General features: G+C 35.9%; 3 protein-coding genes across 6 annotated transcripts; 1 reads left to right on the forward strand and 2 right to left on the reverse strand.

The window, feature by feature from the left end:
* Positions 1-918: 918 nt before the first annotated feature.
* On the forward strand, positions 919-2,442 carry chrm5b (cholinergic receptor, muscarinic 5b; the record flags this gene model as incomplete). Its single annotated transcript, XM_079830750.1, has 1 exon — positions 919-2,442. The coding sequence occupies one exon, from the start codon at positions 919-921 to the stop codon at positions 2,440-2,442; it is 1,524 nt and encodes a 507-aa protein (XP_079686876.1).
* A 1,120-nt stretch (positions 2,443-3,562) lies between these two features.
* Positions 3,563-6,926, reverse strand: emc7b (ER membrane protein complex subunit 7b). Its single transcript, XM_079830818.1, has 5 exons — positions 6,570-6,926; positions 6,145-6,264; positions 5,928-6,066; positions 4,606-4,686; positions 3,563-4,507 (listed from the first exon to the last, which is right to left on the reverse strand). The coding sequence occupies exons 1-5, from the start codon at positions 6,794-6,796 to the stop codon at positions 4,361-4,363; spliced, it is 714 nt and encodes a 237-aa protein (XP_079686944.1). The 5' UTR covers positions 6,797-6,926; the 3' UTR covers positions 3,563-4,360.
* A 664-nt stretch (positions 6,927-7,590) lies between these two features.
* Positions 7,591-12,993, reverse strand: katnbl1 (katanin p80 subunit B-like 1). 4 transcript variants are annotated; one of them, XM_079831059.1, is made up of 10 exons: positions 12,831-12,993; positions 11,708-11,835; positions 11,215-11,252; positions 10,809-11,085; positions 9,495-9,610; positions 8,809-8,859; positions 8,631-8,720; positions 8,407-8,511; positions 8,217-8,310; positions 7,591-8,124 (listed from the first exon to the last, which is right to left on the reverse strand). In XM_079831059.1, the coding sequence occupies exons 2-10, from the start codon at positions 11,822-11,824 to the stop codon at positions 8,092-8,094; spliced, it is 921 nt and encodes a 306-aa protein (XP_079687185.1). In that variant the 5' UTR covers positions 11,825-11,835; positions 12,831-12,993; the 3' UTR covers positions 7,591-8,091. The 4 variants fall into 4 exon arrangements, with proteins under 4 accessions (XP_079687185.1, XP_079687183.1, XP_079687184.1 ...); XM_079831057.1 differs by having other exon boundaries at positions 8,217-8,313; positions 12,831-12,990; XM_079831058.1 differs by having other exon boundaries at positions 8,217-8,313; positions 12,469-12,843.
* Between the last annotated feature and the right edge of the window lie 4,463 nt (positions 12,994-17,456).

The following is a 17,456-nucleotide window of genomic DNA, read 5'->3' on the forward strand; positions in this document are numbered from 1 at the left end:
TATGGAGAAACGTTCCGCTCATACAATTAGTTCCGCATTACTATTTATGTATTCGTATTACTAACTAGTAACTGTTATTACTAAGTGCTTGTTATATTGCAAAAACAAATCGTAATGGTCCTAAAAATTCTTTCTTTATAATAATTAAGCATTTAAGTCTTAGGTGAATAAGGTAAAATTGAACTAATAGATATCACCATACATCGATTAATCACAGTACATTAAGACTATTTTTAAATTACAGGTTTTCTGGAATGCTATGTTTTTGCATATGGAATTTTAAACATTTTTGCTCCCATTTGCAGAACAGAAATCTGAAAATTGGATAAAGCCAGGTTCAAAGTTCTTTCAATCTGTTGACAAGTTTTTAGATCTTTTTAATCACTCCATAAATCAGAAAATAGATGTCAACAAAATGACCATGTTTGTCTAAATAAAATGTTATACAAAATAAAATTATATCAAAATAATCCTTTGTAAAAAAAAACCTTCAGATACATACTATACATAAAATAAATAAGAATAAAACTGGAAAGTTTGATGTACAGTACTACTGAAATGGCGATTTCCGTCTCAGAGAATGAGAAAAAAAAGACTATTTTTGAGAAAACAGCCTTTTTCTACTTATAATCAAAATCAACAGACGCAAATAAAGTGTGATCAAATTAACACTTGAATGTGTATTATGGATGTTTTATTTAGAAAAGCCCACATTTCATTGTAAAGCTTTAGTGTGGAAGCTATACTTGTTTATTATTCTTATAATTTTTTTATAGGTGTCACAGGCCAACACATGCAATTTTTATGTTTTTGAAATGTCTCTTTGTTCTCAGCTTTCAGATTATCCATTGCCAAATGAGCATGAAGAATACAGTGCAACTTTCATCCAGCATTTACTAACCTGTCAGCAGTAACAGGATGGACATGGATATTCAAAATTTAACCGCAAGTGGAAATGTCTCGGCTGTCCTGCCAGCCCCATACAGTCTGTTGGAGGTCATAACCATTGCAACAGTGTCAGCTGTTGTGAGTCTCATCACAATAGTGGGGAACGTTCTGGTGATGCTCTCTTTCAAGGTCAACAGCCAACTCAAGACTGTTAACAACTACTACTTACTGAGTTTAGCTTTTGCAGACCTCATTATTGGCGTGTTCTCCATGAACCTATACACATCCTACATTCTCATGGGATACTGGTCTTTAGGGAATATCGCATGTGATCTGTGGTTGGCCCTTGACTATGTTGCAAGTAATGCATCAGTGATGAACTTGCTGGTCATCAGCTTTGACAGATACTTCTCCATTACAAGACCACTTACCTACAGGGCTAAACGGACCCCGAAACGTGCAGGCATCATGATTGGCTTGGCCTGGTTGATATCGTTTATATTGTGGGCTCCACCCATTCTGTGCTGGCAGTACTTTGTCGGAGAGAGGACGGTTCCTCCTGACCAATGCCAGATCCAGTTTTTCTCAGAACCCACAATTACATTTGGGACAGCCATAGCAGCCTTTTATGTCCCGGTATCCATCATGACAATTTTATATTGCAAAATCTACCGAGAAACAGAGAAACGCACAAAGAACTTAGCAGAACTCCAAGGAAACCCATCGCTGGACAGTCGCGAAGACTCTAAAGCACGAAAGCCAATACTACAATGCTTTAGCTTTAAAAACAAGAGGGACGGGACTCAAGCGTCATGGTCTTCGTCCAACCAGAGTTACGCAACTAGGACAACGTTGCAGTCTGATGACTTGTGGACAAAATCAGACCAGGTCACCACCTTGAACAGTTACACATCCTCAGAAGATGATGAGCGGTCTGTCTCTGAAATGACCCCGCGAGAGTCTTTCAAGAACCAAGAATCGACTCTCAATAAAAATGGACAGCTTGACTGTTACGAAGACAGCAAATATCTAAGTGATCTTGCAAAATGCTCCCAGGCGAACAATAAAAAATGCATGTCATACAAGTTCAAGCCGATCCTTAGTGACATCACCGTTTTGCAAGGTAGTAACGAGGCCGAGAGAATAAACACAGATCATCGTCAGTCCACAGAGCCACAGGTTCCTCCATCCACATCGTCTTCTACCAAACCAGAAGATCCGAACTTGAAGATCCAGATGACCAAGCGTAAACGAATGGTCCTTATCAAGGAGAAAAAGGCTGCGCAGACTCTCAGTGCCATCCTTCTGGCTTTCATCCTCACCTGGACCCCGTACAACATCATGGTGCTCATCTCCACCTTCTGTTCTGAATGCATCCCAGTGTCCCTCTGGCATCTGGGCTACTGGCTCTGCTATGTCAACAGCACCATCAACCCTATGTGTTATGCCCTATGCAACAAGACCTTCCAGAAGACCTTTTGGATGTTAGTCCTCTGCAAATGGAAGAAAAATAAAGGAGAGGAGAAACTGTACTGGTCTGGTCAAAACCATTAAATACACAAGTAACACAACAGAGATGGCTAACATTACATTTAGTTTATGCTGTGCATAGTGTCATATTTCTATATTATTCCTTATCACATTCTTGGCCATATTTCTTGCATACGTATTTTTATTGAAAATATGATTTATTAATAATATTCTAATCTGTTTTTTTACACAGTAGTGTGTATTTTAACATTGTGTAATGTCTAAAGGCTAGGGATGGTGTGGACAAATAAAGATATGGACTGTGAAGTTTTAATTATAGATACCAAAAACAGTGTTTTTTACGTTTTTTTGTGATAGAATGATTTTAAATATGATGTATTGTACACATTGGTCATGTCAGTGATGCTGCATGCATAGAAATGTAAACATTGAAATATCTAGTGTGCAACGCAATGTTGTTGTATTATGTTTTCAGAACTAGACATTGTTAGATATGGATCTTCAGATTTTGGAGCTGGCAAACCATCACTTCTGTAGAGATTGTAGCTTCACTCTGGATGTAATATCCATGATATGGCAGAGATTTTACATTATATCGCGTGAAATGAAGCCCATTTTAAACATTCCTACAACATCACCATATAAGCCCAATGTGCAGTGGCTCATATTAAATAGAAAACATCCATATTTGTGGTGCCATGAATTAGATCTCAACTCGTTTAAACATTAACATACATCACAGAAGCACATTTATGGATGTTAACTGACTGTTTTCCATTCATGTTGTTTAATAAGTCTCTACTCTTTGTGTTGTGATTACATGCCATTTAATTTGTGAAATAAATGTTTTAAGATGAAATTTACTAATTGAAACATTCCGTCAGTCTGGATTCGACTTATTTCTTCTTCCACTAATTTTTTGGTCAAACAATTAGTCTGACAAACTTGCAACAGTTTAGCAGTCACTTATTATCATGAGTGTAGTCTTAAATGTTGATCTCATTCTCCACACATATTACCATCCAAGCATCACGCTGAGAAAAGTAGGCAAATAAGCAAGATGTTAAGGATATTTCCCACCAAAGTTTATTTCAATTCAGTTTAAATAAGTTTATACTTCATAGCTTAAAATCATATGCATTTCTCATCTTCATTCACAGTCTTGTAAAAACCCAACAAGATATAGTAAATATAATAACCTAGAAGCTTTATTTCAAGTAGTTATGAAACAGAATTGGGGTCAATGTCACCTCTTCGGGCTGGTCTGAAAACATACATGGCATCACTGCAAAGATGACTCTTAAGCTCAAGTGTGCTTTTAAAATATACCAGAAAGCTTGCGACAAACTGAGCAAAACAACTACAGTCTGACTTTAGGTCTATTGCATCAACCCAAAGAACTCAACAGCCAAACAACCACAATATGCTAAATTGTACTTCCTAAATCCTTTATTCAAGTCGTAACGGAGGTGTACCTGCATTGCCCTCAATTCTGAGAAGGAATCATATCTGTGTGATGAATGTTATACGCAGCAGCAATAAAACTACCGTCATGTTAATTGCAAGATATTGAAATGTTTCAGCAAAACTGAATATCTCAGTCTAACAGTTTCCTTTTGGAATCTTGACCAATCCTTTACTTTCACACTCATTCTACTTTTAAAGTTAAAACATCTTATTTAAGCGCTATAAAAAAAAAAAAAAGATGAATTCATGCCTTGCTCCATCTGTACTGTACTGGTTTTTAAATGTTATGTATAGTTTTCAGTGTATCATTGCAATGATTTAAATTATCTGATTATTAACAATGCATCTAAAGAAGAAAATTAAGCATGGAAAAGTAGCACAGTGCAAACACAGTCCGGCTTTGTCAAGCATTTCAGTTGAAAAAGAAATATGTTCATATATTAAAAAGAAGAGGGACGAGAACCAGTAAAACAGTGTTAAAGAAAACCGACAAAATGATCCCAAGTACATGGCACTACCTCCTCTTCAGAGCAACACTTCTGCTGCCTTTGTTCCCTCCGCCAGACTTACTGGAGCCTTTGGAGAACAATTTAGTCATGAATTCAGAAACATCTGGCAATTCTGGGTTAGGGTTCAACATATTCATAGATTGCTCCATTTCCTGCAACAAAAAAAAAAATGTATTAATTAATAAAGAAATATACAGTCGATGAGGATGTGTGTTTAGCATATAATACTTGTAAGTATGTTTTGTATTACCTTTCTCATCTCAGGATCATTAGTATTTACCACCTTTGGGAGCAGGACGATGATTAATAAAGGAAGGACCATCATCATGACCTAAGGACAACAAAAACATTTTATAAGTGAAGTCACAACAGGTATTAGAAACCATCAGCAACACAAATTATATACAAAAGAATGCATGTGCATTTGTAACACTGGTAAGGTAACACTTTACAATAAGGTTTCATATGTTAAAGGGTTAGTTCACCCAAAAATGACAATTCTGTCAATAATTACTTTCGCAATTACTTTTCAAGGCCCAGAAAGGTGGTAAAGACATTGTTAAAATAGTCCATGAGACTACAGTGGTTCAAACTAATATTAAAGAAGCGACACAAATACTTTTTGTGCGCAAATTGACATTGCTGTCAGTGGAGGGGTCAGAGAGCTCTCAGATTTCATCAAAAAATATCTTCATTTGTGTTCCGAAGGTCTCACGGGTTTGGAATGACATGAGGGTGAGGAATTAATGACAGAATTTTCATTTTTTGGTGAACTAAACCTTTAAGATTAGTTAAATGATACAAATAAACTAAGACTGAACAATACTTCTACAGCATTTATTAATCTTAGTTCACGTTAATCTCAAGATTTACTAATACATTTTTAAGATCAAACATTGCATCTGTTAACATTAGTTAATACACTGTGAAGAAACGTGAACATTTTTATTAACTAACATTAAGAAATGTAAGAAAATATTGCTTATTGCCCCGGAAAAGTTCAGAGAATAAAAAGACAAAGCAAAAATGGATAAAGTCTACTGAACATTCTAACCGTTTCAGTTCTAAATGTTTCTCTCCTTTCTTGCCGTATCCATACTTTTCAGTATTGTATATGTTTGCTTTGTATCTTTCTTGTGAGTTTTTCTCAATATAGTCCCCTTTATCTCGCTCACTGGGGATGTAAGGTGGTATTCTTAACGCTGTACGCAAGCTGCATGCTTGCATACATTTATTGTGAAAGTTGCTTATACAAATAATTTTAATTGAAAATGTTCTTCTTCAGGTTTATACATCCAACATTAATATCCAATTTAAGTTTAGAAACTATATGTTGTATTTATAATGTCACACTTACTATGTATCCAACAGTTTAAATGTTTTTTTCCATACATAAAAATATATAGATGGATTTTAGGAAAGGGGGTCCCTCATATAAGGTTCATCATATTAGGGGGTCCTTGGCAACATAAAGTTTGAAAACCCCTGCACTATATGACTGATTAATATCCAGTCAAATCACAAGTACAACACATCTGAAAAAAAATTATAAAAGAAACCATATGATCATACCATTGGGTTCATCAGAAAATCAGTCCAGCCCCAGGTTTCCCGCTTCATGAAGTATGTGTGTGGACCACTGGATCTGATCTGAAGAGGGTATGGCTGTCGCATAACTTCAGAGGTTTTGATGTAATTCACCAAGCGTGCCCTGTGATTCAGCAACATCTTGATATTAACTGAGGTGTTCACGAAGAGACATGTTAGAAGAATTCGGAATGTTAGCTACCTCATTTTTCCTTTGGAGGTAATGTCCACCCGAACAGGATCAAATCTGAAAGATGGTGATACAATTTCAACCACATATGAGCCAGAGGGCACATCGTTGACAGCAAAGCTCCCATCAGTCCTACAAGGGAAATTTATGTGGTTAATTGTCATCTTGGCAAAACCTCGTTTAATAAAGGCATGTTTTGAAACCCCTGCCCATCCAATGTGAATTTATTATGCCCAGCAATGACATTCCATACAGCCTGCAGATTGTATTTCACAATAACACATTATGAAGATGGAGTTATATAACAGACTGCTTCAAACAAGATCATTCTTGTCATTTTTGAGACATGCTGCTGTAAATCGAGCTCTAACACACACACACACGCTCATATTTACATCGCTCTTTTTGACGCTAGCATTGCTGGTGATGTAACTCACTTGAGAAACCCAACATATTCCTCCCCCTCCACCAGGATTCGGGCTGTGGAGATCCAGTCTTGTGTTTTCACTCCAGGAACGATCGCTCGTCCTTCAATTTTGAAACGGTCTCCATTCGACTGAGAACCTGCTACAGGCCCCGACTCTGCGTCAGAAAAACACCACGACAATGCAAACAAAGCCTGCAACGCTATATATACATCTAATAGACATTTAATGTATTGCATCGTGCTTTGTCACACGATATATACGACGTTTGTAAAGGACAATATTTCACTACGCGTCGATATGGACCACAGGAAAAGGACTCAGCTGAAGGAAGTAAACGGCAAGCGGAAATCACAAAAAGCAGAGACCGGAAACACTTGTTCCACGTGATTATCGTTGAGGCGGGGCCTCGCTTGGTCACAGACCCTCACACACATCGTTCTTTTCAGAAAGCTCATGTCGAATAAAGGGTTTAAAAGCCGATTCACCTTTTCTTTAACATCATGGCATTGTGCTGCGTCATATTAAATACTCTTTATCGTTCCAGTAAATTCATATGTAGGCACATATTGCCGAAAATTGCATTGTATTTGTTTATTTTCTATTTTATTGTCTCCCAGTTCAGTTTGTACGTCGATACATTATTTAAAACCCAATACGAGTCGATTGTGTCAAAATACTGTATGTTTAAATTGTATTGTTACTACTGCTAAATATTTAGTAACTTATTTTTGGGCCCAACAGTCAAAGCTTTGAAATGCTCCGGTCAACTCAATCATCCGTTCAGTCACTCTTAAGCGAATCGTTCAGAACCATATTATTTTAGAATATTGACTTAACTTTTTTTTGTCTGCAAATTTTGCACAGCTTGTTTTTAGTATTAATAAGCCACAATCTTTTCTCTAAAAAATCCCTTCCCTTGTGATTGGGGTTGTGCCTGAACGGAATGTTTGGGGATTTTTTCTTATCTTAGTCAAATAAATAACATGCATGTAAAATGTAAGTATTCATATAAACTTTAAAATAAAGCATTCAGATTATGTAAATTTATTTGAAAGTTCATTAAAAGAAAATCACTATGTACACTCAAATATCCATTCATGATAGGGGCAATGGACAACAACACTAATAACTTAAAACTCCTGCAATTCAAGTGCATGACTGAAAAAAAACATCTAATAGTTACACTTACACAATCACATCCACTTAAGCAGATTCACACCATAGCACTACAAGTGCAACAGTTAAAACTTCTGCTTGGCACTTCAGTGAGTTGCCTGATTCCAGAGAGTCTCATGGAGTTGATTACGTGCCCCTTAACAAGTCCACTTCAATGTGAAGCAGTCATTCAGTGCCTGCAGGAAGAGTTCCTCCTCCAGTGCTGAAATCGGAGTGTCTGAATTGTCCAGTTCATCTATCCCCAATTCACCACAGCCTACCGAGCTTCAGATTCACCAGCTCCAAGCTGATCAAAGAGCTTAAAATGCACCAAGAGTTTGTAGTGGTTTTCTCCTTAGTGTGCTACAATGATACATCAGCGCAGTTGTGACACATATGATTCTATCACCTGCGAAAGAAAAGAGTACTAGTAAGGTAAAAAGTTCAAACTGATTTTTATAAAGTAGATTTTTTTTTTTTACTTCACAAAGAACACTTCACCTTTGCCGTTTCACCGACAGCTCCTGGAACTGAGCTTAAGTGACTCTTCCCCTCCCACAGTTCAACCAGCATTGTCTTCATTGCCTGAACATTCCTGCTGGATGCAAACATGTTCAGTTACACCTCCTAGCAAACATTTATTAGATGTTCTGGCATTGTATTTCTGTACATACATATAAAAATTAAGCACCTGTCATTTGAACAGCCATGATGCAAGCTTATGTTGTTTGTGGAGAGCTCAGACCACCAATTTTTAATGATAGATTGAACCCAGTGTAAAGCTACGATGAGGTGTCTGGAAAAGATTCAACAGTTTGAAAGATTAATTAATTTGGGGAGAAATTATAATGGCAATTGGCGACAGAAAGCAACAAATATGTGTGCGCGCATGTATAAAAAGGTCAAAATACTTACTCTTCATATTTAGCATTGAGAATCATTTTTACTTGTGGTAAAAGGTCAACACAACAGCCTATTGAAATGCATGGCTGTTCTTCCTGAAGACTATAGAGGGAGAAACTGGTATGAAACAACATGTCTATCAAGTGACAAACTTTTTAAAAAAATATAATAAAGGTTTTAAATGCACTACCTTTTAGTAAGTACAGGCAAGCAGTCAATAAGCACCCCTGTGTCTTGTATTCTGGAGAAAAAAAAGGTAATTAGTTACCATGGTGTCCCACTGACGACTCATAAAAGTTAGAATTGCAAGCATCAATATGACATTACAGTGTGATTTAATTGCCTTTTTTCACTTTTAAGGCAAATTTATAGATTTATCTATAGACTCTATAGATATCTTCAATATTTCATTTACACTACTAAGGTTTGGAGTCAGTTTTTGAAAGTCTCGTGCCCACCAATGCTGCATTTGATTAAAAAAAATACAGTAAAAAACAGTATTAATGTATAATATGATTACAAATTTAAACTACAGTTTTCTATTTTAAAATGAAATGTATTCCTGTGATGGCAAAGCTGAATTTTCAGCATCATTACTCCAGTCTTCAGTGTCACATGATCCTTCAGAAATCATTGTAATATGCTAATGTGTTGCTCAAGAAACATTGTCTTATTATTATCAATGTTGTCAATGTTGTGCCGCTTAGACTTTTACATGGTTAAATGTAAAAATATTGTTTACTGTCACCTTTGATCAATTAATGCATCCTTGCTGAATAAAACTATTAATTTCTTTCATAACAAAATTATGGTAGCATACAGGGTATATTTTGTGTCATTTGGAACAGTTAATACAGTAAATGTCAAACTGCTAACCTGTTCAAGTATGCCACTAGTTCACTTGCGTTTTTCCGCCAAAGAGTCAAAGCAACATTTAGTCTGAGATTCCTTCCAAAGAGCACATGAGTCATTGCTTCATGGTCTTTTGATAACTGCAATGCAACAAATGATAAAGTTAATACAAATAATGCAATTTTCTGATAGATCACACTTTGCCATGACCGATATACCCCCAAAATTAAGGTTGCACCGATTGATCGGGCGTCGATCTGAATTTCTCTATGCGCAGTTAAAATTGCTTCACTATATTCCCCGGCCTGGCAGTTCTACAAGGTGTCTGAAAAGGACAATAAACAACATCAACATCATTGCAGAGAGCAGAGACTTTGCAACAATAGCAACCCTCCAGCAATGACAGCAAGAAACTAGGGCTGTGCGATTTAAGAGCATTTCTTTCCTTTACAGCGGTGCGCTTTCAAACCTCCATAAAAGCCCAAACTTAACATCCATATCAGCGACTGTAATAATGTACAGTCTAATGTTGCTAAATTGCAGGATGTGCTAGATAATAAAAAGAGTTATCAAAACGGCATTAAGCCACTAAAGTGATACTGTGTTTCCCTACAGTTTTCTGTGCGCATGTCATGAGATGGAGCAACAACGAACAAGGACAAGCAAAGTGACATTTGAGCTTCAGGTTCACACATAAATGGCTAAAAACACACAGAAATGTGTCAAAATACCCGGCTTGGTGAGTATTCGCTCAAAAAACATTGGTTATGTCTTAAGTGAACTTATGTGTATTAAGTCACATATGTGCTATAGTTTATTGGGTCCTTGCAATCGGCTTAAAGTGACAGCAACCTAATTTCCCTGCTGCTGTCTGTGTAATTGATGTTAATCAAACAAGAAAATATCACTAATTTTTACATTTGATTACTTTCTGTTGACAAAGCCGTTTTTTTGTTCCATTTTTTATCTTTCACAGAAAAGCTTTTTGTTAAACTCTAAACTGTTCCTAATCACCTCTAAGAGAGGGAATGGAATATGTTGCACGTTTCTAGCAAATGAATAAAAAGTTGTCAATTCATGATATTTTCTCATCTCTTAATTTTTTTTGTACTTAAAATACATTGTAGAATCATATTATTTATTTCTATTATTAATACTGCTTCCAGTGATCATTAATCGCCCCAAAAATCCTGATCGGAGCACCCTTACCAAAAATAGAGGGCTTTCAATATCACAGATGGACAATCACGAATTAAAAAAAAGTTTCCAGAACACCAGCTTAGAATGACAAGAACATAGTCAGCACAAATATTAGCATTCACATTCAGCATAACTCACCTCAGTGAAATAATCACTGTACTTGGAGCCAGCTCCTGCCATTTTTGAGGCGTCTGTTGAGTTCACAGGGAACCCACAGTTGTCACTGTAAAGAATAGCCTGCACGTCATCAGCACAGGTCAGTTCATTTTCTTTGTTTGCCATGTCAGATGTCCTGCTTGTGTTGGGCGATCTCCGACATACTCTTGATCCCACCACGGATTGACGTGTTTTCTTCTTGCTAATCACTGCTCGCTTCGCTTTGCTGTATTTGTGCACACAACGGCCCACTGGAAATCTGTGGGATTGAGGATAAACATGCTCATACATTTTCCCATGTGAGCTTGACAAACCAAGGAATAAACATATAAACAGTAAGAGTTTTCAATAATCAAATAAACATTAAATTTTTGGCCCAAAAACATACCTCTCTTGATCGGATTCGTCCTTAAGTGAATAATCCACCTGAAAAGAAATAACAGTTTAAACTAGCGTTCCTAAAGGCTGGAATAAATTACTCGACTCTTAAAAAGTGAAAAGATTTTAATTCATACATACATTTTCATACATTTTTGCATCATAAACTAAATGACCGAGGACCACACACTACCAGACTTTAAAGGGGTACTTCATAACGATAAAGATACAGTTCTATCGTTCTCAATATTAAAGAATAGCAATTATTTTTCTATATTTATATCAACGATATAGAGAAACGATCGTTTTCAGAACGATTTTATACAGCTGATGAACGCTAAAAACATTGACAGCCAATCAGAATCAATCCTGCTGTAACTAGCTCGAGCGTTTAAAGTGACAAACAAGCACGAACTTAGAATAAATAGAACGCTATGGTCCACTGGTGTGGATGCTAATAGTTATCTTTATAGTTATCGTAGTGTGAACGGGCCTTTACTCACCTCCCTCATGTTCTTCTCATCTCCAGAACAAACCATACGTTTGAGAAGATCATGGGGCTGGGCCTGCTTGAGCCTATGGACTTCTGCATTACTTCCAACATGACTTCCAGTGGCCATAATAAGGGACTCTAGAGCACAATAGCAAACAACACATTAGCCGGCACAGGATGCATGATGCTGTAAAAGCAAACAGATACTGTTTACTCAAAGCCTCGATTGCGTAGCTTCTAGTTTAGAGCTTATAATCAAACTAATTAAGTCAACTGATCGTAATGAAACTTTAAAATGCAAAGCTTTCGCCATGTTAGACAGTCTGGCACAGTAGTCAATGTAGCATATGGTTTCATCATAACCAGCTAAAAATGTAATTCTTGTCAACGTTGTGAAAAAAAAAAATATATAAATAACCATTCGAGAAAGTCCTGTATAGGTTATCTTTATGTTGTCACACACAAAAAAACTCACCGCAACGTTCTGGGAAGGATAATTTTTTTTGTAACAAAAACCTACAGAGAACGTTATTATCACGTTCGGAGCTTGCAAGCTCTGTGACTCAAAAGCCCATCAAGACAACACTATATACATGTTATGCACAAGTTATAACATTAATAACATGCTACTGTAACGCATACTGCATATTTCATTACCACATACAAAAGAGAAACGTTGTCATTTTCAAATGGACGTCTTACCACGTACGTTAGCACGTTACGCTGAGTCAGAGAGAGAGGACAAATCTATGAACCGTTTATCAAACCTACCTAATAAGTTTCAGAATAACAAGTTAATATTCCCGGTAAATGTCTGGACATCTGTCAGACGGAGCTTTAGGCCTCCAATGATGTGACGTTGCTGTTTAGGTTTAAGGTCTGTTAGCACTAGCGAGCTAATTAAGTCAACTACACTTTGACAAACAGTCAATAATCTGTGACTAAAAGTCTAGAGACTATCCTAAACTCACACTGGCCTGTGCATATCAAAGCAGAGGATGAAAACACATCAGATAGCTAGTTGCTAAACAAACAAGTCAGGCTAATCACCTGCTAGCAAACAAGGACTTGGCACGTACAAAACATATAACTTGAACAGCGTTAGCAGCCAATCGTGTTTCGCAAGCACCCACCATAACATTGTGTAAAGTTGTCTATGCATCCTAGAACACGTTATATATCCCAGAGCATGTCCATGCACAACCAGGAAGAAACGGGAATTTGAGTTGATTTCAGAGGGAAGGAAGAACCATTCAAATAAATACAAACTTGAAATGCTGGGATGGGTGAAGCACCAGAGGATAAAGGGTTTAGCGACATCTGTTGGGTCATAATGGAACTGTTTGTCTTTGGAAAACAACCATTTGCAACATCATAGTAAAAGTCAACAGAAACTTTGAAACAAAACAAATGTATGAGTTTGTAAAAGTATGAGATTTATAACATTACCAAAAAGGTTAAAAAAGTTTTTATTTGCACATGCGTAGAAATGTCTCAAACCAATTGTCCAGCAGTCCTGAAGGAAGGAATTTCCATGCATGCCGGACAATTGTTAGCTGTGTTTACTTACAATCTAGTCTAATACGTCCATTTGGAATCAGGGATTCTTAATCTTTTTGACTCAAAGGCCCCCAATGTCAAACATAGGCAGAATATATTTCTTTTTTTAATGATGTCCAAGTTTGTTTCAGACTTTTTTTTATTAATAGAAACAGGGAGCATTGATATATTACATTATCACGATTAGGGTAGAGTGGGGGAAAACGCCCCCCTTAAGGAAAATGTGACATTACAGTGAAACAAAACATAAATGTGACTTGAATTGCCATCCCGGTTTTGAGTGACTATGACAGGAGTTATTCACCAAATATTAAAATTGCACAGCCTTCATAATTAATTAGTATTTTGACTGAAAATATTTTTGTACAAAGGGGGCGTTTTGCCCCAGCGGTGGGGTAAAACGCCCCCCAAGGTGGGGTAAAATGCCCCCTTTCTTCCCAACCAGTTTGCTTCATAGATCAACAGCAAAATGAGCAGACTATAGTTTTTAATCTCTCAAAGTAAAAGGCAAGTAATGTATCAACATGTATATATATTAATATTTATTTGAGGAATGTCCAAAATATCCAAATTTTTACCATTTATATTTATATATAAGCCATGCAAACAAATATGTTGTTATAAATAAATAAACATTAATTCATTAGCCATTCACAGCCATTTTAACATTTATATTTATACATATAACTAAGCCATGCAAACAAATATGTTGTAATAATAAATAAACAAATAAATAAATATATACATAAATAAACATTAATTCATTAGCCATTCGCAGCACTTTTACCAATTATATTTATATAACTAAGCCATGCAAACAAATGTGTTGTAATAAATAAATACATAAATAAACAAATAAATACTAAATAAACAAATAAATAAATACATACATAAATAAACTTTAATTCAGTAGCCATTCACATAATCTAATATGTTATTATAGTAATTATGATAGAGAGAAACTATGCCCTTTGGGGGGCGTTTTACCCCTCAGCGTAGGGGGCGTTTTACCCCACAAGCTATGACTTTTTTAAAAAATGTTTAATTTTTAAGATATAATTATATTCCTTATAAATATAATTTCCTCTCAAACTACAGACTTCACTATTCATCTATCATACATCACTGTGATATCCTGCAGAACAATATTCTCTTAAACACTTGTTTACTAATATCTGAAAATTATAGCACTTAGCATGTAATCCTCTTCTCTTCAAATACGTCGCTGGTGTCAGCTTCTCCAAGGAGATTTGTTTATCCCCGTTGTCAACGAAGTGCATAGCAACAGTGAAAATATATCTTGACTCCCTCTAGTGGTTATTTTGGGAAAAACAGGTGGGGGGGCGTTTTACCCCAGGGGGGCGTTTTCCCCCACTCTACCCTACTTTTGAGATTTTAGAAATTTCAAGAACTGTGTTCTTCGATAAGAACAATATTATACAACTGAAAGAAACTTGAGTTGCCCTTTATCTTGATTTAGTTTTAATTGAAATTAGAGTTTGATTACGTTAACATAAAAATAATAACTGTAAATATTTGAAGTCATCCTGTGGCCCCCTTGGAAATTTGCAGAGGAACTCTAGTGGGGCCCAGCCCCCCGGTTGAGATAAGATGTTTAATATGAATAAATAAAAAGAAGCATATGCATGCCTTTAGAAAATAAAATGTCTTTAAGATCATCAAAAACATAGTCAATGGTTTTCGTTGTGAATTTTTCAAAGTGATGCAGAACAGAAATGCTTTCAGAAAAGATAAAAACATTACAAATAAAGGTCCTTAATAAATATCACTGTAATGCCTCTTTTAATCTTCAGTAAGAATCTTGTCATGATTGATGTTTGTTAATGGTAGATCATCTCATGACTTTGTCAGTTCAAAGGTGTTAACAAAGGTGATGATGACTACAATGGCAAACAATGCTGATGTGATCATTCATGAAATGCTCCATGAAACCACAAACTGGAATAAAGGGACACATATTGTAAACACTCATATCCTATTAGACAGCAAATAAAAGTAAATTCCAATGGATTTAATACTGTGCATAATGCCATGAAACTACATCTCTGCTATAGTGTAGACTCATAATATGAATGCAGGAAGATTTATGAACTGAACTGAAATGTATTTGAATGTATAGAAGCAGCACGCCGCCAGCAGACAGACATCATTTTTACCAATCTGTTTTCAGTTCAAGTTAAGCACAAGAAATCAATGTCATTTCTTGAAGAATGTGTAATGGAAAACAAATCTTACCACAGTTCAAATAAAAAGCTGCTGAACTGATGGGGAAAACTGAATAAAATAGCCGACATTATGGACTTCAGACAGCCACAAAAATTCACCAACATTTCCACCATTATTTGGGTTGTGCCTTTCAATAAAAATAGTTATAATAGTTACTCTTTCAACTAGACTGCAATAATAGCTGCTATTTCAATATGTGTAAAAATAGTCACACACAAAAAAAAAAAACCTAAAGATAAACAGACTTTACTTCCTTAGTTTTCATTGGAATGAAAATGGCAGACGCTGGGGAACATAAATACATTCTTCACCGCACTTGTTTAAGACTAAATATCGGAAACATGACATTCAATTGACTTGAACATATGCAATAGTATTAATTTAATTGAGATGCAAGCACAAATATTAGTATACAAAAAAAAAAAATCAAATGTACACTTCTGTTCAACATTGAATTTTTCTGAAAGAAGTCTCTTATGCTCACCAAGGCTGCATTTATTTGATCAAAATCATTTGAAATAACTATTTTAATATATTTTGGCAAATGATATGTGATGGCAAAGCTGAATTTTCAGCATCATTACTACAGTCTTCAGTGTCACATGATCCTTCAGAAATCACTCTAATATGCTGATTTTGTGCTCAATAAACATTTCTTTTTAATATTTCTTTTTTTAGAAACCGTGGTGCATTTTTTGGTATTCTTTGATGAATAGCAAGATCAAAAAATAACAACCTACTGACCCCAAATTTCTGAACGGTATACGCATTTGGCAGAAGCTTTAAAATTTACATTTTCTCTGCTCAAGCATTCCCTGGGAATTGAACGCATGACCTTGGTGTTTGTAACACTATTGCTGTTTATTGCTGAGCTTTAATAATTTTTAATAATTATAATCAGTCCATTTTACTGTAATCAAGGTTTCATTTTAGCATAAGTCCTGTCTCCACCACTCAATCTTAAAAAATGAACAGGATGTAAGCACATGGATACAGGCTGCTGGATTCACTTGTTTTCTCTGTTTTACAGATGTTATTGCCACATATTATATTTGCAAGTGATGATATAATGATGATATAATCTATGAAGGAGGTTGAGTTGCTGTGCCAGTTCATTTTTCTTTTGCAGCAGGTAAGCATTCAAACCGACATTTGATATATAAAATATATTCAGGCTTGTAACATTTTGTTCCTTAAATCTAATATCTGATATTTTGTTGATATTTTTGCATGACTAGGCAGACCTCCACCTGTGATGTAACATCTCAGATGAATAGTAAAGAGGAGAATGTGTTTGACACACAGTTACCGTCTGTTATTCTCTTCATCAGATTGTTGAGATCACTGAGGTTTTGGGACAATGGCTCTCATTGCACCTCTAATGACAAAACCTGGGATCAGGCTGAAGGGCTGATGGCTCCTGGTTATGCTGTGAGATATATCAAAAATATGAAAGCTGCATTATGCATTATCATTTTTTTTAAAGGCAAAATCATTTAAAGATAAGACAAGCAAGTATAAAGATAACTGAACACTTATATGCACCAGAGAGAGAGAGAGAGTAACATATTATTGATTACTTAGTCTATTTAAAAAAGAAAAAGAAATTCACGTTTCATTCATTTACATGCTGGTTACTTTCTCAGGATTGAGAAATATTAGTCAATATCTTTTGAGATCATCTTTTTTTCACTTGTTGCCAGAGGTAAGATATTTGCTGGATGGTATAGCCTACAGAACAGCAGGCCTGGCTACGTCCAAAACTAACACAAACGGATCTAGGATCGTCAATTTTGAATATCTCCTGAGAGGCTTCCAAAACACTACATTTCATGCAACCACCAGATGGCGATATGAAGCTGTGATAACTCAAGTGTATGTGGACGAACGGTTATTCATTAGCTGTCACAACTCAATCTCAAACGTTCTTCTGTGCCGTAACCATCATTTTT

The sequence above is a fragment of the Gobio gobio genome, assembly GCF_949357685.1.
Source record: "Gobio gobio genome assembly, chromosome: 12".
Taxonomy (NCBI): Eukaryota; Metazoa; Chordata; class Actinopteri; order Cypriniformes; family Gobionidae; genus Gobio; species Gobio gobio.